This window comes from Arvicanthis niloticus, chromosome 8 (genome assembly GCF_011762505.2).
Source record: "Arvicanthis niloticus isolate mArvNil1 chromosome 8, mArvNil1.pat.X, whole genome shotgun sequence".
NCBI lineage: Eukaryota > Metazoa > Chordata > Mammalia > Rodentia > Muridae > Arvicanthis > Arvicanthis niloticus.
In genome coordinates, this window is record NC_047665.1 from 10,612,626 (window position 1) to 10,636,472 (window position 23,847).

Here is a 23,847-nt window from a genome sequence, read left to right on the forward strand (position 1 = left end):
AAAATCAAAACAAACAAACAAACAAAAAACGTCAATATTACATATAATGGCAAAGAGGTAAAAGCCATCTAAGTGCCCATCAATGTCTGACCAAAGAAAGAAAGCATGGTATACACATAAGGACCTCAGCCTTTAAAACTAAGGAATCCTGTCATATACTCTAGTATAGTTGAAACTGACATTATTTTAAGTGTAACAAGACAGTTATAAGACAAAGATACTACATGGTCCCAGGAATAAGATGGCTGACTAAACTCTTAAGAAAATAAAGCAGAGTGGTGGCTATCTGGGGCCAGGAGGAGGAAGGGGACTCTCTGGGGCCTATTTTCTAAAAGAGTGTTCTGCCCTCACAATCTGCCCACCTCCCAAAGCCCCAAGCTCCTAATACTACATAGCTTCCTCCATTCTTTCCCCACAGAGGAATTTATAAAACTAGGAAACTGAATTTCCATAATTCAAGGAACTTGAAAGTCCAGTTTGGTGGTAGGACCTAATGAGAGCCTTCTACTGTGTCACAACCTGCCAGAGGCTGTCACGTGACAAGTGAGGCCACCCGAGAACTGGCGGATAGAACAATGCCACGCTGTGATAACTGGTCTGCTCTCATAGCAATAGCAGTAATCCACTTATGAGGACGGAGCCTTCATGTGTAACACTGCCCTACCTCCTAATATCTTAACAACATCAATTAAATTTCAATGGGAGTTTTGGAGGGAACATTCAAATGATAGCATCACTGTGCTAAAATCCGGTTTTCAACATAAAAGCTTCAGGAGATACAAATGTTTACTCTCCAAAATATGGAACCAAAGCCTAGCATCTAGAATGACAAAAGGAATTCTCAAAGCATTGCAGCCAAAACAGAAATAATCCAGCTGGAGAATGGAGAAAAGACACAAATAGACATTTCACTACAGAGCTTTATTTGGTGGCTGGGGTGATGACTCAGCGGTATAGAGCACTTGATGCTCTGTGGAGGACGCAGGTTGAATTCCTAGCACCTACACTGCTGCTCCTAGCCATATGGAACTTCAGTTCTAGGGAGTCTGATGCCTGGATTCCACATGTACCAGACACTTGTGGTACACATACATATACATTCATGCAAAACACTTGTACACTTAATAAAAAGAAAGAAAGAAAGAAAGAAAGAAAGAAAGAAAGAAAGAAAGAAAGAAAGAAAGGAAGGGAAGAAAGAAGGGAAAAAACCCAATACCTTTATTTGATGTCAAATAAACATATAAAGAAGTTTCAGTGTCACCATCTAATTACAAACTAACAAATTTAACCAAAATGAGATATAAACACACACTTGTAAGAATGGTCAAAATTTTTAAAAGTGATAAATCCTGGTGAGGGTGAAGAGAAATTGAATATGGTTGCTAAATACAAAACTGGTACAGTCATTCGGGAAATAGATTGGATGTGTGTGTGTGTGTGTGTATACACCTAAGGATAGCCTTAGATGCCCTTCTTCAAGAATCATGTACCTTGGTTTTTGGGGACAAGGGGCTATCTCTGGCCTGAAACTCAAGTGGGTTAGGGTAGCTGGCCCAAAGAATCCCTGGGATTTGTTTTCTCTACCCTCCCCCCACCCAGTACTGTATGGGTGCTGAGGGTTGAGCTCTGGCCCTCTTTACTGACTGAACTCTCTCCAGATCCAGTTTACTTCTTCCCCCATGCCCTTTAAAAAGTAAAATTGTTGTGTCAGCGGTAGTCTGGACAAGTCTCAGGAAATGCAAATTGGTATGCGCATAAAATTTGTTTTCTAAACGATTGTAGCAGCTTTTTGACCATACTTCACCATGAAAATAACTAGACATATTCACACTATTTAAATACTACTCCCCGACTCCCCTATCTGAGGCTTAAACTTCGTAAATTTCTGTTACTATTTTTTATAATGCTGCATGACTAGATTGCTTGTTATTTAAAGGGGAATTATATATTTCCTTCATGGTTTTTTTTTTTTTTTTTCAGTTTGTATGTGTTTGTGTTTTGAGACAGGATGTAACTGTGTTGCCCTGGCTGGTTTGGAATTAGCCATGTGGGGCAGGCTAGTCTAGACAGAACTCAGGAGATCCGCCTTCTTTTGCCTCCCAAATAGGATTTAAGGCCTGTACCACCACGCCCGATCTAATTTCGTTCATCTTAATAACCCTGAGCCCAGCCGACTGCCCAGGACAAAGGCCGCGGGCTAATTCTCTCAACACAAAGTCCACCACGTGCCGCACTACAAATCTCAGGAGTTCCAAACCTCTGTCTCTGCCAGCCGGGTCCACGCACACCACACACGCGCGAGGAAGCCCCGCCCTACTTCCTGCAGTCCCGCCCCCGAGTTTCATGGCGTCACTAGTTCGCGTCGCGCACTATTTGACGCGCTGTGACCCGCCTGCCGGAAGTCGGGTGGCTGACCATGGCGACGGTGGCGGAGCAGTGGGTGCTGGTGGAGATGGTGCAGGCGCTGTACGAGGTACGTTCGCCAACGGAGCCTCTTGTGAGGCCGCGGGCCGAGGCTTAGCGACCTGCGCCCGAATTCGCGGTGCTTCCTGCTTCCCCGGAGCACAGCGGACGAGGTTTTGGCTGTTCCTGCCTCCTGAAGCCCGGCAGGGTCTCGGGAAAGCAGCTCTTGGGAGGGGTGCAAGTCCTCAGAACCACAGTTGGAACTGATGGCGAGACGGGGTTAGTGGGAGTGAGAAGTCTTAGGTGTGAGAAATGCCTTATCATTTGTAAACTTTGCCCAGGGCACGGACAGAGTAGTTTACAAAAGCAGAATAATTGGGGATTGATGAATGAGGAGCCTATCCTTTGCCTACAGTTTCTATGTTATAAACATTTAACTTTTTGAAAGATTTTTAAAGAAAGGTTGAAGGGCTTGAGTGGTTTTATTCAGCTATGTAAGACAATACGAAATATTTCCCAAGACAAATACCGGTCTTGGGAGAATGCTAGTTTATTGGACAACTGAGCCTTCTTGCTCTACCCTGTAGAGTATCTGTGTCATCTGTCTCAGGGGCTGTTCATTACAGCAGTCGCTAATGCCACGTGTGGCAATGAATTTGTAATTGCACTTTAATGTAAATGTCGTTGACCAAATATGACTAGTGGGTTTGTATTGGACCACACAGATGCAAAACTTGGAGCTCCTACTGTGAGCAAGCAGATTGATCACAGTGCATAGAGAAATCACGTAAATTGAAAGTGAATTTCAATTCTTTTGCTAACATTGCAAAAGTTGCTGCATACGGGAATCTGTAATGATGTTGCTCCATCATAAGAGCTACCTGATATTTCTTTATGAAGATTAATCGAGAGCACACTTAATTTGCCTGTTCTGTACTGAGGTCCGATACTAAGCTAGCTATAGCTACTAAGTTACTCAAATTGATTTTTTTTTTTAAAAAAAAGAAGTGAATAATTTTTTGTTGTACAATGTGACTTCTCACTCCCCCAAAATGGACCAGATTTGGGAGAATTCTTGGTGCATCACATTTCCTGAGGAGAGAGAGCAAGAAAAAAACAAAACAAAACCCAGTGCAGCTCCCAATGGTGATTTGATGCATTCCCTAGACTGGTAGTTTTTCATCTAAGGGTAATTTCATGGTGGGATAGCCTGTTGGTGGGGTTGAAAAGATGTTCGCCTGCAATCATCCAGTTACTGAGAAAATCAAGATTATTTGGAGTTATTTCTAAATTAATTTTAAGAGAAGTCAGCAAAATTTTTAAGTCATATCAAAGAGAGATTTCTGTTCTTCTCAGTTTCTGTGTATTTTTGTACAATTTGATGTTTGTATAGTATCCCTGAAAAGTAAAAATCTCTGTGTGTGCATGTGTGATCTATATAGTTTTCGAGGTATTTTCGAATTGACTTGAAAGTTCGTCTGTGAATCTGTCAGCAGTTTTCCAGTTTCCACAGTCTGTATGTTTTTTGTTTGTTTATCAGTGGGGAAATACCATCATTCATCCTTCATTGTTAATCTGTTTTTGTATTTAAGTTTGTAAGTAAGTAAGTTTATCTGCATTTTGAGGCAAAAATCTTCCTGGGTAGCCTGAGCTCTCCTTGAATTCCAAATACCCCTGGAATTTCAGGTACACCCCAGCGTGCCTAACTTTTAAATGCCTGTGCTTGCTGGGTATGGTGGCTCATTCCTTTAGTCCCAGCACTTTTGATCTACAGAGCAAGTTCCAGGCCAGCCATGATTACATAGTGAGACCTGTCTCAAAAACAAAACAAAGGCCTGGGTTTGTATTTTGTTTCCATTATTGCTGTTTGTTTAAGATGGGGTCCAAATACAGAGGCCATCCTGGCCTTAAACTTAAAGATCTGCCTCCCTGTGCTTCCCAAGTACTGACCATTAAAGGGATGTGCCATCACACCCAGCTTAACATGCCTGTTTTAAATGATTTTTCTGGTAATAACCCACTGAAATAGAATATTTAGCACTTAACTGACTGAATGGTTATTGGTGTCTAGATTCTTCTATGTAAACTCAGCCAGGCCTCTATCCTGAAAATATATAGAGGACAAGATACTAGAATAGCTAAGAGACCATCTCAGATGTTAAGAGCACTTACAGCTCCATCAGAGGGTCTGAATTCAATTCCCAGCACCCACATGGTGGCTCACAGCCATTTGAATCCAGTTCCAGGGGAAATCCTATTCTGGTCTCTGCAGGTATCAGGCAGCCATAGGTACACAGACATACAGACAGATAGAATACTGTACACATAAAAAATAAATGAATAACTTCAAATGAAAATAAAGCTATCTTTGTACCTCTCAGCATGGAACAGGTTGGCATTCTTTGAGCAACTTAGAGACCAGAGAACTGAGTTCCTTTAAGCATTTGTTACTGCCACCCCACCCACACTCCCCACTACACTGTCTAAGATTTAAGGAGATTTAGCTGTGTACTGGAAATAAGTGAGGTATATTAAACTGTGACTTATGGAAGCTGGTTTCCATATGACTTAGTTAACTTATCTGTGGGTGGACTGAGGTAGCAGACGGTAGTGCATTCAGGTGTCCATGGGCAGGCTGAGGTGCACAAGGTGTGTTCAGGTATGTACTGTTCTCTTACAGTCATTTCCTGCCAATCAAAGTTTAAATTATCTGAAAGATAAGAGACCATTGTTTTAAGTTTTGTGATTGTGTGTCAGGTCCCACATCTTTTTTGTTTCCATTAATGGGAGCTTTTGAAGGTAACAGTGTTAGGGGTTTTCATGTGCTGGAGTAATGGCCAATAGGATGGAAAAGGCATGAGGACTGTTGAGGAAGTCCTGGCAGTGAGGTTTATGTGGGAAGAATGTGGAGGTCAGGAGAGGCGGCAGCACAGCGGTGGGCTCCAGTTCCCTGCAGGTTTTGAAATAGCTTCTTTGGTTTCTTTACTTTGTCTTTGCTTTTCTCCCTCTCAGGCTCCAGCATACCACCTTATTCTGGAAGGAATCCTAATACTTTGGATAATCAGACTTGTTTTCTCTAAAACTTACAAGTTGCAAGAGCGTTCTGATCTTACAGCCAAGGTAAGAAATTAAGCTTGTTTCACTATAGGTATGTGGAAACTACGTCTAATTAGGAATGGAACCCGACCCTGTAGGGTGTGTCAAAATGCTTCATGAAAGGGAGAGCAGGGGGCAAGAAGTGTCAGAGTAAACAAAATGTGAGCCACACTGGAGGAGACAGCATTCTGCTCAGGTGGGTCATGGGTCACATGTGAAGCTGCCATACTTTAGGGACTACACACAGGCTATGTGAGTTGTCCCTGAGACGCAGAGGAGAGGTCTCCATGTGTCTTCACAAAGGAGGCTCAGTGTTGGAAATAATCTTACCTATGCACATCTGAAGTGGAATTTTGATACATTGTTTGGCAGGGAAGAGGAAATTCTGAACATAGAAGTAAGATTTTTAAGTTGTCACTTTACCCAAAAACTGCTTGGAAAAGAGGTTTAAGCTGTAATAAGGGAAGGGGAGGGAGGAAAGTACCCTGAACCCAGGAAGGATGGCAGGGAGCTTTCTGGGTTGCTCTGTTGAGTGTGGCAGTGTTGCAGTGGGCCACACCCTAACGCCTGTTCTTCTGTAGGAGAAGGAAGAACTGATTGAAGAGTGGCAGCCAGAGCCCCTCGTGCCTCCGGTCTCCAAGAACCATCCCGCTCTGAACTACAACATCGTCTCCGGGTAACTGTTGGCCAAAGCCTGGGAAACGTGTGGTGTCCCTGTTAAATGAAGACATTTCTTTCAAGGGATGGCATGGGAATCTTTTTTTAAACTCTAATTTGGGCTCATCTTTTTGTTTTTCTTTAAAAAGCAAGTCTTTCTTCCCCTAACTTGCACTCTTGTTTCTTGGTTCCCCCTTGTTCTGAGTTTTTATTTTACTGCTGGTGGTGGGACTAAACACTGGACCACAGCATTCATTATCAGGTCAGGTCTTTGTACCGGTTAGGGACAGGTAGCCTAGAGCAGATACAGCAGCATGCTGTGGCCCTCGACTAGCTCGGCACCCAGGGTACCTGCAGGAGGAACCCTGATGCTGCCTTCTCAACCTTGTTTCTTCCTTCCCTGCTAATTCTGACTCTGGCTACGTTGCCATTAAAGGGCCCAGTGCTGTGCAGCCATGTTCTCTTTCTCCTGGGTATTGTCCTTGCTTACTTGTTAGTTCTCTCTGACAGTCTTCAGTTCATCCACATCTTTCTCCAGGACTTTTCATCTCGTCTGTTCACTCATGTTAGCCAATAGGGTTTTCTTTTCTTTTTTTTTTTTTTTCTTTCTTGAACCTCTGTCCTTCTCTAGTCCTGCCACTCATAGACTCCTTGTGATCTTATCTGTTGGCTTGAAAATTTGGTCTCTCTCCTATATTGGCCTCTCTTCCTTCCTCTCTTTCCTCACCCTCTCTGTCTCTCTCCCTAAGTGGGAGGCAGATCCACACATCCAGTGTGTACATATGCAAATGTTTGCAGGCCCTGGGTCTAGTGTCTTTGTCTGCCTCTCTTGACCCTTTTCCCCCAAGACAGTGTCTCACTGAGTGAAAAACTGTCATTGGTTTCTGGCTAGGCTACCTGATCCAGCAATCCTCCTGTCTGCACAAAACCCAGCACTGGGGTTCTAGGCACCCACTGTGCTAGGCCTCTCTTTGATTTTCTTCTTTATGCAATTAGAGGACAGACAGACAGAGTCTGGAACATGTCTCATACTTAAAATTGTGTTTATTTCACACATGTACGCTCTGCTGACCCTCACTGTCTATTATTTTTTTCAACAATTTTTATTAAAGTCAAGAGCATCACATGTATCATTTAGAAAAGCTCTGAGAGGCTAGGACTGGGGCATAGGAATCCCAGCTACTCAGGAGGCTGTCAGATAGATCTCCAGTTCAAGCCCTGCCTGGGCTATAGAGTCACTTCAAAGCAGCCCCCCTCAAAAAAAAAAACAGATTTAAATGATAATAAATGGGCTGGGATGTAGCTCAATGGTAGAGAACTAGGAGGGAACAACACATTAGGTAGTTTAAATTGTTTCAGTTTGATAAGATTAGGGGTGTGTGTGTGTGTGTGTGTGTGTGTGAGAGAGAGAGAGAGAGAGAGAGAGAGAGAGAGAGAGAGAGAGAGAGAGAGAGAGAGGGAATATGCAAACGTGTGTATGTTTGGGCGCCTGTGTTGGGATATGCAAACGTGTGTGTATGTGTAGGCGCCTGTGCTGGGCCCCTTGGAGCTCAAGCTGCAGACGTTTGGAAGCTGCTCAGCATGGATGCTGGGGTCCAAGCTCTGATCTTCGCAATAGAGCCACAAGTCCATCACTGCTCAGCCGTCTCTCTGGCCTGACCCATGGCAGTCACTTGTTTTTGTGGTGCTAAGAATGGAACCCAGGCCTCGTGTATGCCAGCTGAACTATGACCCTGTCTGGACTGATGTTTTATCGATACACTGAGTCTTACTGCAGTTGAGGTAACGCCTGTGTGTTTTAGTTCTGAGATGACATGAAAGTGCCATTTTAGTTTTGTCTTTGAAGACATGCCTTGCTGAGCTACCACAGAGCACAAATTTGAGTCTTTTAAAATCTCAAGTTAAAATTAAATAGGTAGTTTTCATTGTGCTAACATAGGTATGCCACTATCACCAGTATCTTAATTCTAGAACTTTCCATCTCTCCCCACCTCCCTCCCTGCTCCCAGGCCCTGACAGTGTTTATATACCCTTTCTACTGACTAGGCCATTCTAGGTATTTCATATGAAAGAAGTTATGCAAAGTGTGACATCTTGTGCCATTAGGCCTAGTGCCTTTGGGGGCCATCTTTGCTATAGCAGCCATCAGTGTGTCCACCCCACCTTGAGGTGGCTTCTATCATTTTTAAAGTGCCTTTTATGTTCCATAAGGTCTGGAAGTCACCTTTGTGTATGGTTTCTCAGCTTTGTCAATAGAAAAACTGATACATGACCTGATAGCTTGTGGGTCACATACTACTATCTTACTTTACCAAGTCTGAGTAGATACACAGTTGTCACCATGCCAGGTTCCCATTGGTCTCTGCCTCCTGCCCCACACTGAGCCCGACGTTAACCTTCCTGTGAGGTAACCTCCCGCCTGTTTCTAAACCCTTTGAACCATAGATGGCCTTCTGTCTTCAATGTCATTACTGAAGTCTGTGAGATTTCCTTGGAAACCCTAACAGAATTTTGATTTAAGCAGTCCTTTCAGATGAATGTCATACATTCTTTCCTTAATATTTTTCTTAGTATTGCACATTTTCCATATGCTTCCCACATTGGTTCCAGTAGTTTCATGAGTCTGGAGTCCATATGTGATGTGAGCCAGGCCTTGCGGGTAATAGCGTGACTGCTCTTGCTTATGTAACTGACCTCTGCACACAGTCCCACTGCACACAGTGTGAGCTTTGTGATAAGCTGAACAGGAAGAAAATCAGCCGCTTTGTTTTCTGTTCTTAAAGAGAACGCCTTCATTGTCTGCCTTGTTACCTCTGTGTTTGTCATGCAGTGTCTTACCATCTTGTGATATCTCCTTCTGATCTTGGTTTTAAGAGTTTAGATAGCAATGCTGAACTTTGTCCAGTGTCATTTCCATGTCTGTGTTTTTAAAATTGAGTCATGCTTGGGATTTGCCTTTTTGCATTTTTAAGATTCAAAGATTCACTGATTTAGTTGAACACTCGCTTTATCCGTGTTTACTTTTCTCTAGTAATCATTCAGCCTCTTTTCTGATACCTTAGGAGCAGGCATTCAGAATTTTGTAGATTTTGAAAGACACGGTGCTTACTTCTTCCATATGAGAGCTCTGTGCTTGGCCTGGGACAGTCTGTGAATGTACCCCTCGCTGGGAAAGGCGCAGCTTACGGCCTCCTCTCTGCTCAGGACGGCTTTGCCCCTGTGAGTTTTGTTGCTTTAGAGCTTTAGAGAGTGGCGATGATGGTTCATTCTTCTGTCCAGCTCTAGCCTCTGCTCTAATGTGTGCTGGAAAAAATTGGACACTTTTAAGCAGAATATTTATTTTTAAATATGTGTGTGTGTGCGAGAGTGACTGCTGCATGCCTGTGGGGGTCAGAGGACAACTTTCAGAGAGTGTGCTTGAGGGACTGAACTCAGGTCAGCAGGCTTTGTGGTGAACATTTTGACCACTGAGCCATCTCACCAGCCATAATTCTTGCTATTGAAACCCGAGTATTCCCAACTTTTTACTTTGATTTTGTTTAAGTTTTTATTTATTTATTTATTTTTTAAAACAAGAATGTTGCTTTCCTTAGACTGTCTTTTTAGTGGTTTCTGATTCATTGCCTTGTTTTGGGGCAGTATGTTCCTTTCTGAACGATTCTCGTGTCCTTGCTGAGTTTGGCTTTGTGTCTTTTATGTTTTTGCAAGTACTTTACTCATTTTGAATATCATGACTCATAGTGTTGCTGGGCGTGGTGGCATGCAGCTGTAATCAGCCATAGCACTTGGCAGGCAGTGATGGGGGTTCAGAAACTCAAGGGTAGTCTGCTATATAAGTTTAAGACTACCTTACCACCTTGAGCTACAAAGTCAGACCCTATTCCAAAATAAAAAAGAAAATGCCATGTTTTATAGTACTGGGTATTATGACATGTATCTTTTTAGATATTTTATAATAAAGCAAACATTTGCTTTATTTCTGAGGTGTCTTGTATCTATTGCATTCATTGTTGCTCAGACATTTCATCTCAGATACTTCGTGTCTGCCCTACTGACAAGTAGAAGAGTAGACAGGACTCCCTCCCTCCCTCCCTCCCTCCCTCCCTTCCTCCCTCCCTCCCTCTCTCCATCAACCTGCCTTGTGTCTCTGTTTTGTTTTCTCCCCCACTCTGCTTTTGGCACTTGTGGTCACTGCCCTTTTGACTTTTTCCTACTCTATGTCCCTTTGTGCTCTTTTATATTTTGTGTGGGTTTTTTTTTTTTTTACATTTTCTTTCCCTTTGTTTTGTTTTCTTAATACAGGATCTCTTTATGTGGCCCTGGCTAGCCTGGAAATTACTATGTAGACCAAGCTAACCTTCAGTTCACAGAGCTCATGCTTCTGCCTCCTGAATGCTGAGTCTTCATCTGTAGTATATGATCTAGTCTATGCCTGTGAATTGATTTCAGGTTGTCTCTTCTCTACCTTTCCAGAATTGTGTACCTCTTTCCTCCTAAGTTGCCAGATCTGCTCAAAAATAAATAAATTAGTGTCCCTGAGTGCAGAGTGCCAGTTCTGTCTGGCTCACTATAGATAGCCAGGCAGCAGTGTAGCTGAAGCCACAGTTCTGGACACAGCCCTTTTCCTCACTTGGACAGGAGTTCGCCAGCATCTGTCTGGCTGTCTGTTGTGTTGTCAGCTAAGGACTCATCGTTTGTTTCCCCGAGGGTCTGCCTCTCACCTCAGCTGTGCTCACATCTGCACTCATGTAGCTGGCTCCCGTGATTCTTCTCCGAGGGGTGAGCAAGCACAAGAGAGCCTTTAAAAGGTCATCTCAGCAGTCACTCAGAAATGAGTATTCTTTCAGTGGGCTGCTGTAGATAACATTTTAAAACACTTTAAGATCATAACTCACTTTGCCTATTCTTGCCTTTGATCTTGATCATTTTATATTTCTTCCATTATTGTTTTATTATAGTTTTAGACATTTTATTTAGCTACTTTCTCCTTTTAAGTTTTAAAAATCAAAGATTTATCATTCTTCTCCTTTTTTAAAAACAGATTTTACATTGATTCTAATTCACTTGTATATATGTGTTTGGCGTGTATAAGCACCCCGTGTGTGCAGTGTCCACGGGGTCAGAAGGGAGCATCAAGTCTCCTGGTATTAGAGTAGAAGTAGTGGGAACAACCATATCTTGCTGAGAACCAAACCCCAGCCATCTGCTGTCTTTCCCACAATCCCCCACTTTTTTTCTCTGTTAAGTTGTAAGGGAACAAATTAAAGAACTGATGGGAAAGTGTCTGACTTTTAACTTACCATTCTTTGACTTATCAGAAAGCACAAAGGAAAGGGGTGGAGAGAGATGGCTCCACAGTGTTGCTGGGCCTGCTGTCTCAGGCCCAGATGGGTGCTGAAGTAAACTGTGCCCTCTCTTTCTCCCCAGACCTCCAACCCATAACATCGTGGTGAATGGAAAAGAGTGTGTCAACTTTGCCTCCTTTAATTTCCTTGGGTTGCTGGCCAACCCTCGGGTTAAGGTGAGTAGCTTATAATACCAGGTCAAGACACTGCTAGCCGAAGAAATGACATAAGAGACTGGTGGATCGTCAGAGGGGACAGTGTCTCACATTACTGTATCTGACAGAATCAAATCTGGACTTGGACCATGCAGGGCAGAAGTGACTGGTGGGCTCAGTGTGAGTGATAGCCAGAGAACCTCGGAAGCCAGGCCTGGGTAGAAGTCGGAGCATCCAAGAAGCTGCACCAGCCCCTATTAGGATCAGGACTAGCAGACATCTTCCAGAAAAGCCTGGTAGTCAGTGAGCTTTCAGAAGTAGGACATGTCATTTCTCCATTCCTTCAGGCTTTGTCTGTTTCCTAACTCTAGTAAAGTTGCTGGAATTATAAGAAGGAAGGGAAAGTGGGAGGAGGGAGGAGGAGCCATGTGGGACCAAGATTAGGGAGGGTTGTGTGCACTGTGCACAGGAAATCATCACAGATTTGCTTCCGTACAGGCCGCAGCATTTTCGTCTTTAAAGAAGTATGGCGTGGGGACCTGTGGTCCTCGAGGGTTCTATGGCACATTTGGTAAGTGCATTTTTTCAGACTCCCATGAGGGATCTGTTTGAATTTGAAGCTCTTGGAAGTATTCCTAACTGTCAAGCTGTGCATGTGCACTTTTCATTTAGTCCCATTTGGGAGCATGTGTGGGACATAGAGGGCGGAGCCGTAAGAGCTGAGGATGTGCTGGGGTAGGCTCTACTGCAGGAGTCCCAGTGCATGTGCTAGGAACAGGCTCTTGGTTGTGCATGGCTCTTGTGGGATGAAAGGGCCAACTGCTGGGGCTCGCTCTTTGTAGTCATGGGGATCCACGTCTGGTGTCACGGTGCTATGGGACGAAAGGACAGGCAACGGTGTGTTCCCCCAAGACAGGCAGCACTGCACCTCTCTTTCCTACCAGCCACTGGCAAGAACTAACAGCAGGCTACATCTGATCCAAAGGCGAGGCTGACAGAGAGCCCTGGGCAGCAGATACCATGGAGGAAGTGGGAATACTTTACCAGATTGTGACTGTAGCTTTTTTTTTTTCTTTATTCATTGAGGGTGGAGGTCACCAGTGTCTGTGTGTGAGCTCCTGCTCAAATGGCTGCATCAGAGGACAGAGCTCAGGCCAGTACCACTGCCAGATGGTGTGAGAGACTAGTCTAAGGCTAGCAGAGGGGTTTGCCTTGTTCTCACGAATAGGGAATTGCTTCTTTGGCGTAGGACTAGAAAACAGGAAGGCTGCTTTTTACTGGGGTTGTAGGCTGTCACCTGATTTACGAGGCTCACTGTGAGTTTGCCATCGGAAAGAAGTTGCCTTTTCCTCCTCCTCTCCTTCCTCCTCTCCCTCCTCCTCTTCTTCCTTCTCCTCTTCTTCCTCCTCTACTTCCTCCTCCTTCTCTTTTTCCTTCTCTTCTTCCTTCTTCTCTTCTTCCCTTTTCTCTTCTCCCTCCTCTTCCTCTTTCTCCTCTTCTTCCTTCTTCTCCGCTTTCTCTTCCTCCTCTTTCTCCTCCTTCTCCTCCTTCCTTCCTCCTCTTTTCTTCTTTGTCTCTCTGAACTAAAAGTGCGCTTGTGCCACCACCCTAGCCCAGAAACTGCTTTCTTCACAGTCTGTTTTGTCACATGGCCTTGATTGCTGCTTAGGAGTTATCTGGAAGGACAGATAAAATACGTTGCTGTATCAGAAGAGGGTGGAACTTTAAGAATGGTTTCCCAGAGTTATGAAAGTGTGGTTAGAATGGCCCCATTCTCCCTGGGGACACTCAGCAGGCATGCATTACATGCGGTCACTTAGCTCTCCTTGCTGAGGAACCCAGTACGAGGTTCAGCCTTCAGGCCTTACCCTACCTGACCCTCTTATGGAAGCCTCCACCTCACCCTTAAAACAAAGCCATTTCTTGTTAGCTCTGCTGTGGACTGTTCTAAGCACACGCAGATGACGTCCATACGTGTGCATTTCTCCCATTTTTGCAAAAACAAGACTGTCTTACATGTTCTGAGTTCTAATTTTTCTTTGCTTTCTTTTTCAATTTTTTTTATTTAAACAATTTCATACAATATATTTTGATTATGTTCCCTCCCCTGACTCCTCCTAGGTCATGTCCATTTTCTCTCAAAAAAGAAGAAAAGGAAGACAAAAAAAATGCCTAAACAAAGTAAAGCAAATAAAGCCCACCCTACACCCCCACAACAGTCTGATTTGTGTTTGCCAATTATACCTGGGCACGAGCCTTGCCCTGGAGTGTGGGTGATATACAAGTGACGCTCCACTGGGGACAGTAGCTTTTTTATTCTTATTTTTTGCCAAGCAGGTGTCAGTTGCAAGTAGCTTCCGTAGATGGGGTGGGTGTGATTTAAAACCACAGTGTTCTAGACATATGTTGTTCTAGACATATGTTGTCCTCTGAGCTGTACCCCAGCTCCACAAATGAGTATATTGTAAGTTTAAATTGGAGTCTGACATATAGTGAATATACAGGTTTAGAAATACTTGTAACTGGCTTTATAGACCAGTCACTCCCTCTGTCTGTGACCGAAGGCTCATTTGAGCAGGGTTGCAGGCTCGTGTGCAGCAGGGCGGCTGTGTCACGGGACTGGCTGGTCCATCCTCCCACCCGTCAGTCTGCTTCCTCTGTGTATGCATGTGCAATCCAGACTTCTTAGCCTGTTTTCTAGTAGTTTTTTTTTTTTTTTTTTTTTTTTTTTTTTTTTTTTCTGTTTGTTTGTTTGGGAGTTTTGCCTTTTACTCTGGAAGCGATTTTCATAATAATTATAGTGACCTGCCTTGGAATTCTAACATTCAGGAAAATCAGAGGCACTACTTGAGTGTCTCAGGCTAAATTTCAAACCTTTGCAACAGCCCTGAGTTGTCACCCTGAGTATGCAGACACCCTTTGCACTGAGCCCTGAGGCAGAGGTGAGAACCCTCTTCTTTGTACTTGTTGGGTTTATTTGAACTCTATAGCTCAGGGCTTAGAATTTTTTTCCCTAACCCACAAAGGTTGCTTTTAATTTAATCTTCTTCCCTCCTTGGTGTACATTTGGGCATCTGTTTTCAAAGTTCTATCCCTCTTTTAGGTCTTTTCTTAACTTGTGGACAGTGAACATAAACCCCTTAAAGAATAAGTCTCCTTGTTAAAGCATCCTCCCAGGCCTGTGAGATGGCTCAGCAGGAAAGGGAAGCGAGAACTCACTCTCTTAAGTCATCCTCTGATCATGACACATGCACACTTGTACGTGTGCATGCGTGCAAAATAAGTGTTTTGTTTTGGTTTTAATTCTTTTTGACCATTTACTGTAACAGAAAGATGGTAGGGCAGTGATCGAGGTAAAGTGTATGTAAAATGTGGAAAATGTGGCCTTCCTCCCAGAAGTCTGACTGAGAGAACTGAACATCAAGTTCTTAAAGTGGTCAGCACACAACATGCATGTCATGTGTGGACACCACACAGCAAATCTTCTAATTTGTACTGCTGATACATGTTGTGAATTGTGGTTTAAAGCCACTACAGAGTCAGGATTGGAATGTTTCTCACATACTTCTGTGTGGTTTGGGCAGAGAGCCTTGTTTCCCTTCAGGGTACCTAGGTCCTGCGTGTTCAGGAGGGTGTATTGGTGCCTGTTCATTCCAACCTTTCCCTGTTTGGGTGCATGGAAGCCATACTTACCTCCTGTGCTGCCCTCTGTTGCCTAGGGAGTGGTCTAATGCAGACGATCCTCACTGACTTCTTGGTCTTACGCTGAGTCAAAAGACATCACTGTACAGCAGTAAACCTCCAGTGGATGGGCTTTAACATGCCTGCTTTTTTGTGTGAGAGTAGTCAGTGGGGCTGCCACTGAGGGCCAAGAACACATGTTCTTCAGATTCCTAGATCAACGGCTGCTTTTCTTGTGGTCATAAGATGATGATTTTTAGGTGTGGGGAGCAGTCCTCAGGCACATAGCTCAGAGCATTTTAGTAAGAGTCACAGGGTCCAAACATTCATCCTGACGGTTGAATACATAAGTACTGTTGGTTTTACTTTTAGGAAAAAGTAAGTATGTGCGTGTGCATGTGTCTGTTATTTTGAGTCAGGGTCTCACTAAGTTGTCCAGGGTGGCCTTAAGTTGAAATCTTTCTGCCTCAGCCTCCCAAGTAGCCGACCTAATGTCTCCTGTATCTTGGGAGTTTCAGATTTTCACGTATTTGCTTATGTGTGGGAAGGGCATGTGCCACAGCTCCTGTGGAGGGAGAAGGCCGTTTGCGGGGCTTAGTTCTGCCCCTCCACCATGTATGTTCTGGGAACCAAATTCAGGTCATTGGGCCTGGTAGCAAAGGCTTCTGCATGCTAAGCCACCTCAGTGGCCAAGGAAAGTTTTTGATTTTTCTTTTTTTAGAAGAGTATTTATTAAGTGGGTCATGGTGGCACATGCCTTTAATCTCAGTGCTACAGAGGCAGGGGCAAGTGGATCTCTGAATTCTGAGCCAGCCTGGTCTTCAGGATAGCCAAGCTACATAGAAAAACCCTGTCTCAGACCACCATCTCCACCCACAAAAATAAAAGAATAGTATTTACATAAAAATAGAAAGTTCTCAATAGAAAATGTCTTAAATTGAATTTGAACTATTGTGAAGTTAGTTGTTTCCTAGGCTTTCCTTTGAAGCCAACCAACAGGGTATGCTGTTTCTTCATTGTAAATGAAGCCAGACAAGTGACCTACAGAAAATGTGTTAACTACTGTAAATTCACATAACCATTAAAAGATAAGGGATAACCAGACTTCTTTTTTGAGGTAAAACCTTTTCTCCTAGATATTAGTTTAATTGAACAGTCTTTTTCAGAGCCGGGCAGTTGACAGAGCACTCGGTTTCACAGCTGAGTGCTTTATTGACGTTAAACAGGGTGTCCTCTCAGTGGCCCTCTGAAGAAGTTGTGCTTGTTCCATGCTTGTCAGAGGAGATACTGTGAGGCATGGAAGAGGTTCAGACTTGTGTGGGTGTACACCCAATGGTGGGTGCAAGCAAAAACCTCCTGCGGTCCTGGCTGTGGCCTGAGTTCTGGGGTATCTCAGTGGTCAGGCCTCCCATCTCAGGCTCTGGTGAGGTTTGACAAAGGACTGGAGGGTCGTGAAGCATCTGTGGCTTTGGGGAGTGTGGAACGTAGACCTCCTCGTGTTGGCCTCACCTCTGCTGATTCGAGTTATAACCTGGAGTGCTTGACTTGTACTCCGTTGTAGTTGGGGCCTCACCAGCCTGGGTGGATCTGCACAGAAGACAGGTCTGTCAGCAGCCAGCCAATAGCACCTGGTAGTTTTTCCTGCTGTCCCCTCCCTTGGATGGGCGTGTGTTCGTTCACACTCCAGCATCAGGAGGAACAAGTTCCGCACTTGCCCATGTTGACCCCTCACAGAACCTGCTCTGCAAGACTGACGCCAGGCAAAATCTGTTGTTAGATAGAAAGAAAGGCCAAGGGTTCTGAAACTTTGAGGACTAGGCAAGTCATTGGCTTCTCTCTGATTCTTTAGCCTAGTGTGCTGCAGCTAGCTGGATGTGAGTGGCCATCAGTGAGCACAGTGGTGAGTGTGCTCCCCTGCACCTGAGTGTACATAGGTTTTGAAGCACACAGTGATGAGCATGCTCTGACACAGTTCCTATCGCTGCGGGGCTTCCTCCAAGACTCTGGGACAAGCCCTGGTATGCCCAGCTTCTCAGCCTCATCTCTCACCAGTGACAGGAATCTGGAGAGCTGATAAGCCCTTTCAGTGTTAGTAACAATGTTGTATCTGCTTCCTAAGTGACAGGCTGCATAGCATCTGAAATGGAGCTCTCAAACGAGAGTAATTCACCTTGACCTGGTAGCCTGGACTAACTACCTGCCAGCTATACAGTGAAGGTTATGGTAGACTCCCAGCCAGAGACAGGGCTGTAGTTAAAAGGGGTCTTTTGTCTGGACCTGAGAGGCACAGGCTATGATGCTCCAGACCCTAGTAGAAAATGGAAGGAAGATATGCCTCAGACTGACCCTTGCTTAGCCACTTGGGGAGGAAGCAGCTATAAAGTCCTTGTTGCTTTCTTCTTTCTGGCCATTTTACCTGAAGCCTTTTCCTGGTGACATTTCTCTGGGCAGCCACCTGCCTTAGGCTCTATCTGTGTTAATGTCATAGATCTAGGACTTGCTGAAGAACCTGAGCTTAGTCGTATGGAAGCCACATTTACTTAATGTTGAGGTAAGTTTAGCTGTGATTTGACTTGAGGCCATTGGCAGTGTATTCCTTCCAGCAAGGGCATCCTGTTCCTTACAGTGAGGTAACCCATAGACATAGTAGCCAGGGAGTGTGGACAAGCATGCCGTGTCTCTGCTTGTTTGAAATGGGATCTGCTGTTTGTTTTCAAAATTCTAGGACCTTTTAAAGAATCTAGCTGATCTGGAATCTGCCATGGCCACTCCCTCCAGTTCCTTGAAGTAGTCTTGCCCTTACCATTACTTAGAGTGTCCTCAGTTGACACACCCTGACTCCTTCCTCCACTGCTTTGGAATCTGCCTCACTCCCCTGCCTACTCCTGCCTCTGTTAGTGGTAAGGACCAGAGCCAGTGTGCCTCCCTGAGCTGGAAGTACTCTCTGCACAGAGCATGTGGTGACGCTGGTCTCCTTCAGGCATGAGCATGGGCAGGGTAAAGGAGTTTATGACCCAGTGCTCCCTCAGAATGCCTCATTTTTAAGGGACTTTGATGCTCTAAGACTGAGCCAGTTGATGATGAGCTGTCCCAGAGACTGACATTCTTCCTCCTGGACATGAATGAATGGCTCAGACTGCATTAAAAGGATACAAGGAACCGTGATTTTAGAATGACTAAATATGTCAACTCATGATTAAAATGTATCTGTTATACCAGCATCCCTTTTTCCCACTTTTATTGAAAATAGATTTTTTTTTTCTCATATAATATATCCTGATTATGGTTTCCACTCCCATCGAGATCAATTCCCTTTCTGTCTGTCATTAGAAAACAAACAGGCTTCTGAGGGATACTAATACAATAGGACAGAATAGAGTAAGATGGAACAAGCACTAACACAGTGGAGGTGGGTGAGACAAACAGTAGGAAAGGAGCCCAGGAGATGGCACAAGAATCAGAGTCTCTGCCTCTCTGTGATGTATATTAATCAGGGTTCTCTAGAGTAACAGAACTCATAGAGAGGGGTGTGTGTGTGTGTGTGTGTGTGTGTGTGTGTGTGTGCACATTGTGAGGATTTATTGGAATGACTTACAAGCTACAACCCAGCTAATCAATAATGGCTGACTGTGAAAAGAAAAGCCAAAAATCCAGTAATTGCTCAGTCCACAAGGCTGGATTTCTTGGCTGGTCTTCATTTCAGTATATGCTGGAATCCCAAAGAAATAGGCTCCAATGCCAGGGAAGGAATATATGTGCTAGCAAGGCTGGGCCAAGCAGACGATGAGCAAAGGCTTCCTTCCATGGCCTTATATAGGCTTCTAGTGGAAGGTGTGGCCCAGATTCAAGGTGCATCTTCCCACCTCAAGACCCAGGTCAAAAGTGTGTGTGTTCCTACCTCAAAGATCCAGACTAGAAGTGAATTCTTCCACTTCAAACCAAGCTAAAATTATCTCTCACAGGTGTGCCCTCCATTGGATTCTAGTTCATTCCAGGTATAGTCAAGTTGACAACAAGAATAGATATCATGTGGACCTCTATATTTGTTCCCATCTACTATAGAGGAAGCTTTTTTGATGATGGCTGAGCAAGGTATTAATCTGAGTATGGTGCTTGGTCCTTCAAGTAGTGTTGTGTATGGGTTCCATCTCATGGGAAGGGCCTTAAGTCAAATCAAGTATTGGTTGCTTATTCCCACAAATTTTGTGCTACCATCGTACATGCAGGCCAGCATTGTAGACTGGAGGGTTGTGACTGGTGTGGTGTTTACATTTTCTTTTCGTACCATGCAAGAGAACGTTCCTGTACCAAAGATGCTAGAATATAAGAATGGAGGTTCTATGTAGAGACCAGCTAGACTTCCTCGTGTTCAGTGAGTTATGTGTTATCATCAGCAGTGGAACCTTGCATCGGTTTGTGGAGAGTAGCCTATAGTCTTAGCAACAGCCTGGGTTGTTTGGGATTTCCATGGGATCCTTTTGGCCCCATTAAATGCCACCCAGTCCTGTTACTGAAAGCTTCATTTGGTTACAAGAGATAGCCAGCTGGAGCTCTCTCTCCCCCACTGTTTAGAGATTTCATTTGGATTGCCTTCATATCCGTATATATCAGAGAAAGCTTCTACTCCATTCAGCTTTTGTGCCACCCTTCAATTGGCCCTTATTTAACTGTTTCTCCCTGTGTTCCCTCCCTCATTCTCTTCTCCCCTCCTCTTCCTTACTTGATCCTCCTGTTCCAGCACACCCCCCACTCCTGTCCATCCATAACTATCTATTCTATTTCCCTTTCCTGTGCCCCTTAGTCCCTTACTTTATACCTACCCTCTGTGGTTCTATGGGTTTATACCAGCATTCTTAAGCTGCTTCTACCTAATTTCTGTTGGTACTGTGAATTTGAATTTCCCCAGTATACACTTGCTGTACCTGAGTGCTAACCTGGGCTGTTGGAGAAGGGGCCACATGAGGACTAGCATATTTTGGTGCAGAGTAGGTCAAATCTTTTTGCTAAGGTGTAAAGGCCGCTCATGAAAGAGGCAAAGCCTCAGTAAAGTGTCAAGGGGAGGTGAAGTGGGTAAGGTAAGTAAAGTTGTTGGATATAGGATCCTGGTGGCAGAGGTGACCTGCTTCATGGTCTGCCACTGCCCCATCACAATGGGATCAGTTGTCGGCACCTAGTTCTGGAACACTTAAGTCTATACCTAAGTTGGGATCTCCATCTGCCATGCTTACAGATAGGGAGACGGGGAACTGCTTTCAGTTCATGTCTTACAAGAACTTTGAGACCAAAGTTATCTTAATCTTCTAGGGTTTTTTTTTTTGGGGGGGGGGGTGTTTTGGTTTTTTATTCCATTTTAAGGGCTGGTAAAAGGGCTCTGTAGGTAAGCTTACTTGCTGCCAAACCTGAAGACTTGAGTTTGATTCTCCAGAACTAAAATACTAGATGGAGACAGTTAATTCTCACAAGTTGTCCTCTGACCACCACACACGGACTGTGACACACACATGCACACATGCAAATACATATTTTAAGTTTCATTTTGTCTGTAAGGTGAAAGGGGTAGTAATTAAACACTATGTAATTTTTATCGTTTGTTAGCAAACGAAAAAGAGTTACAAGACAGTTTAACTGTTTTAACTTTTTTCTTAAAATAGATGTCCATCTGGATTTGGAAGAGCGTCTGGCAAAATTTATGAAGACTGAAGAAGCCATCATTTACTCGTATGGCTTCTCCACCATAGCCAGTGCGATTCCTGCGTACTCTAAGAGAGGGGACATCATTTTTGTGTAAGCGCCTTCACCTACGCTTCTGACCGCATTCTGTCTGAAACAGCACTGTGCTGCCAGGGTCAGCAGGTCCTCATTGGAAGTTACCTGCTGAAAGAAAGAAGGGATCTGTTGGGCTTCTTGTTTTGTTTTGTTTTATTTGTTACATGTTTGGTTTTCCCAGTCAAGACCCTCATCCATAAGATGCTTGGCAGTGCAGGTCTCACTCTCCATGATTGTTTTTGATGATGTCCAAATGAGGCATGCTATCTCCTTCCCTATCAGCTCTGTGGCCCTGTCATGGTCACAGCCTCATATTGCTTACTGTGCCTGGAAACGTCCCGTGTTCCTCATCACTCAACCTTCCTAGTCTCCAGGTCTCTGCTGATCTTGCTTCAGTGCTCATTCAGGATAAGAGCTGAGGCAGGGGCAGTGGCTCTGTGCTTCAGAGCACTGGCTGCTGTTGCACTGGACCCGGATGGTTCTCAGCATCCATAGAACAGCGACAGCTGTCTATATCTCCAGTTCCAGGATATCCGATGCCTTCTTCTGGCTACGTGGATACCAGGCACACATGATCTACATATATATGATCAGACAGTCACTCATACAAATAAAATAAACATAGTTTTTAAAGGGATATAAGGGCCACCAGGTAGGGATATCCCTGACTGCCTACGGCAAGTCCACAAACTCAGGTGTATTCCCTGAGTGCATGGTATGCTGTTTACTGTAAGGGGAAAGCTGCTGGCTGTGCAGCTCCTGTCAGTAGTTGCCAGCATCTTTGCATTTATCATGAGGTTTACAAAGCATCTTTTCACTATAACAAGCTGTTTTCAATGACTGAACTTATACATCCTAAACGTGAGGACAGAAACAAAATGAAGGTAAGCTAGTAAGGAGATGTTGCTCTTGACTTCTTCCTTCCCGTTTACATGTGTGCACATGTATGGAAAGCCCAAGGTTGATGTGGAGTCAGCCAGCACTGTTGTTCTGCCTTACGCAGTGAAGCCCTGAGCTCACTGATGGCTAGTCTGGCTGGCTGATTTGCCCTGGGGAGCTCTTCTCCTTACAGGGGCTTTTACATGGGATCTGGGAGTCCAGGCTTCAGTCCTCATGCTTATAAGCAAGCACTTTAACCACTGCACCATCTTTCCAATCCCTATGTACACTTTGGGGGATATATTTTATATCTTTCCTTGTTGACTATCTTAACCTACTAAAATATTAATCACTTCAGGGGGTTTTGTTCCCATTTTTAAATTATACTGAAGATATGCGTGGTTCATACTGATTGTTTACAGCATTGCCTCTCTGTGCATATGCAGAACTATTTATTCCCTTCAGAATTCTTCCAGGAGTTCTGGGTGGAGACAGACTCTTCCTGTTATTGGTTTGCTGGAAATACCTTTCCTTACCTTTATCTTCGTTAAATCTGACTCATGCTGACCTTTGATCTTCGTGTGTGTGTGTTGTGTGTGTGTGTGTGTGTGTGTGTGTGTGTGTGTGCGTCCTTTCTGGAAGTTTTCTACCTGGTTGGCACCCTCGTACCCCTTGTTACCCCCGTTGGCCTAGATACTTGCTTTTTACTGCTGCCCCAGAGCCCCTGTGAGAGTTATTTTCACCACCATTTCTTTTCCTCCGCTCCAGGTAAATGTTTGCAAATAGTTGGTCTGTCTCAGCTCAGTCACTCTCTCATGTCTGACCTCTCTGCTGCTGACACCTCCTGTCATGCTTTCTGTTTTGCTCAGTGTGCTTTTTTAGCTCTACACAGTTCTTGTCTCTCCCTGTCAGTTTCTGTGTTAGAATACTGAGAAGTCTGTCCGTGCTTTCTCTGAGCTCCTTAGGTTTCCTGATAATGCTGTCGGGAATCTTCCCATGAGTCCTCCCCATCACTGATTACTGTGTAGTCAGCTTCTGCTACCTTATTTTGGCATAGTGAAGTTTTACTTTTTAAGATTTTTATTTAACACGTGGGTGTTTTGTCTGAATGTATATATGTTCACACCATGTGTGTGCAGTGCCCACAGAGGTCAGAAGAAGATGTCAAATCTCCTGGAACTGGAGTTAACGTGTGATCTCCTAGGCACCATGTTCTGTTGGGAATTGAACCCAGGTCCTCTGTAGAGCAGCAGTGCTTGTCATGGCTAAGTCAGCTCTCCCACCCCAAGGTCCTAGTTATTGAAAGCTCTTGATGGTTTTGGTGTGAAACTTCACCTGGGCACTGAAGGAATCATGACTTATCTTTTCAAGCTGGTTTAATTAGCATGCCCGAGACCAGGTTTACCAGAAGTGATCTGTTGTATTGCCACTCTTTGAACACTAGAGGGCAATCCAAGCCAAAGTTCTTGTCAAATTCATAGATGGTGGGTTGTGTAGGGATGAATCTGAAGTACCTAGAAAGGTTAGTAAGTTTTCACAAGCCCCAGCCATAGGCCCAGGAAGCTTCTGGATGTCACTGGCATAAAGTCATGCACTGAAGAATTCTGTTCAACGTGGAATAATCATTACGCATAGATGTACTCTGCTTCCTGTGCCATACCTGTACTGCTAACACTGCCAAACTACGTGATACCAAAGGCCCCAAACCCGCACATCACTGCAACACACCAGAGCACAGCTACTCTGGACTGACTCATGACCCATGATCAGTCAACTGGCATGGGCGATCCTGTCTCCTACCGAAGTTCCTCTTACACCACGGCATCCTCTGTTACCAGGTTGTTATCCTCAGACCTGAGGCAGGG

At 44.4% G+C, this 23,847-nt stretch overlaps 1 protein-coding gene across 1 annotated transcript in view; it reads left to right on the top strand.

Annotated features, from left to right (window-relative positions):
- Window positions 1-2,362: 2,362 nt before the first annotated feature.
- The window catches only part of Sptlc1 (serine palmitoyltransferase long chain base subunit 1), a 45,837-nt gene continuing 24,352 nt past the window's right edge, over window positions 2,363-23,847 (top strand). The window contains exons 1-6 of the mRNA XM_034510552.2: window positions 2,363-2,473; window positions 5,416-5,523; window positions 6,081-6,175; window positions 11,584-11,677; window positions 12,155-12,227; window positions 20,989-21,121. Of these exons, the coding sequence (XP_034366443.1) occupies window positions 2,417-2,473; window positions 5,416-5,523; window positions 6,081-6,175; window positions 11,584-11,677; window positions 12,155-12,227; window positions 20,989-21,121 (560 nt within the window). The 5' untranslated portion in view covers window positions 2,363-2,416. The remainder of the gene's footprint in view (window positions 2,474-5,415; window positions 5,524-6,080; window positions 6,176-11,583; window positions 11,678-12,154; window positions 12,228-20,988; window positions 21,122-23,847) is intronic.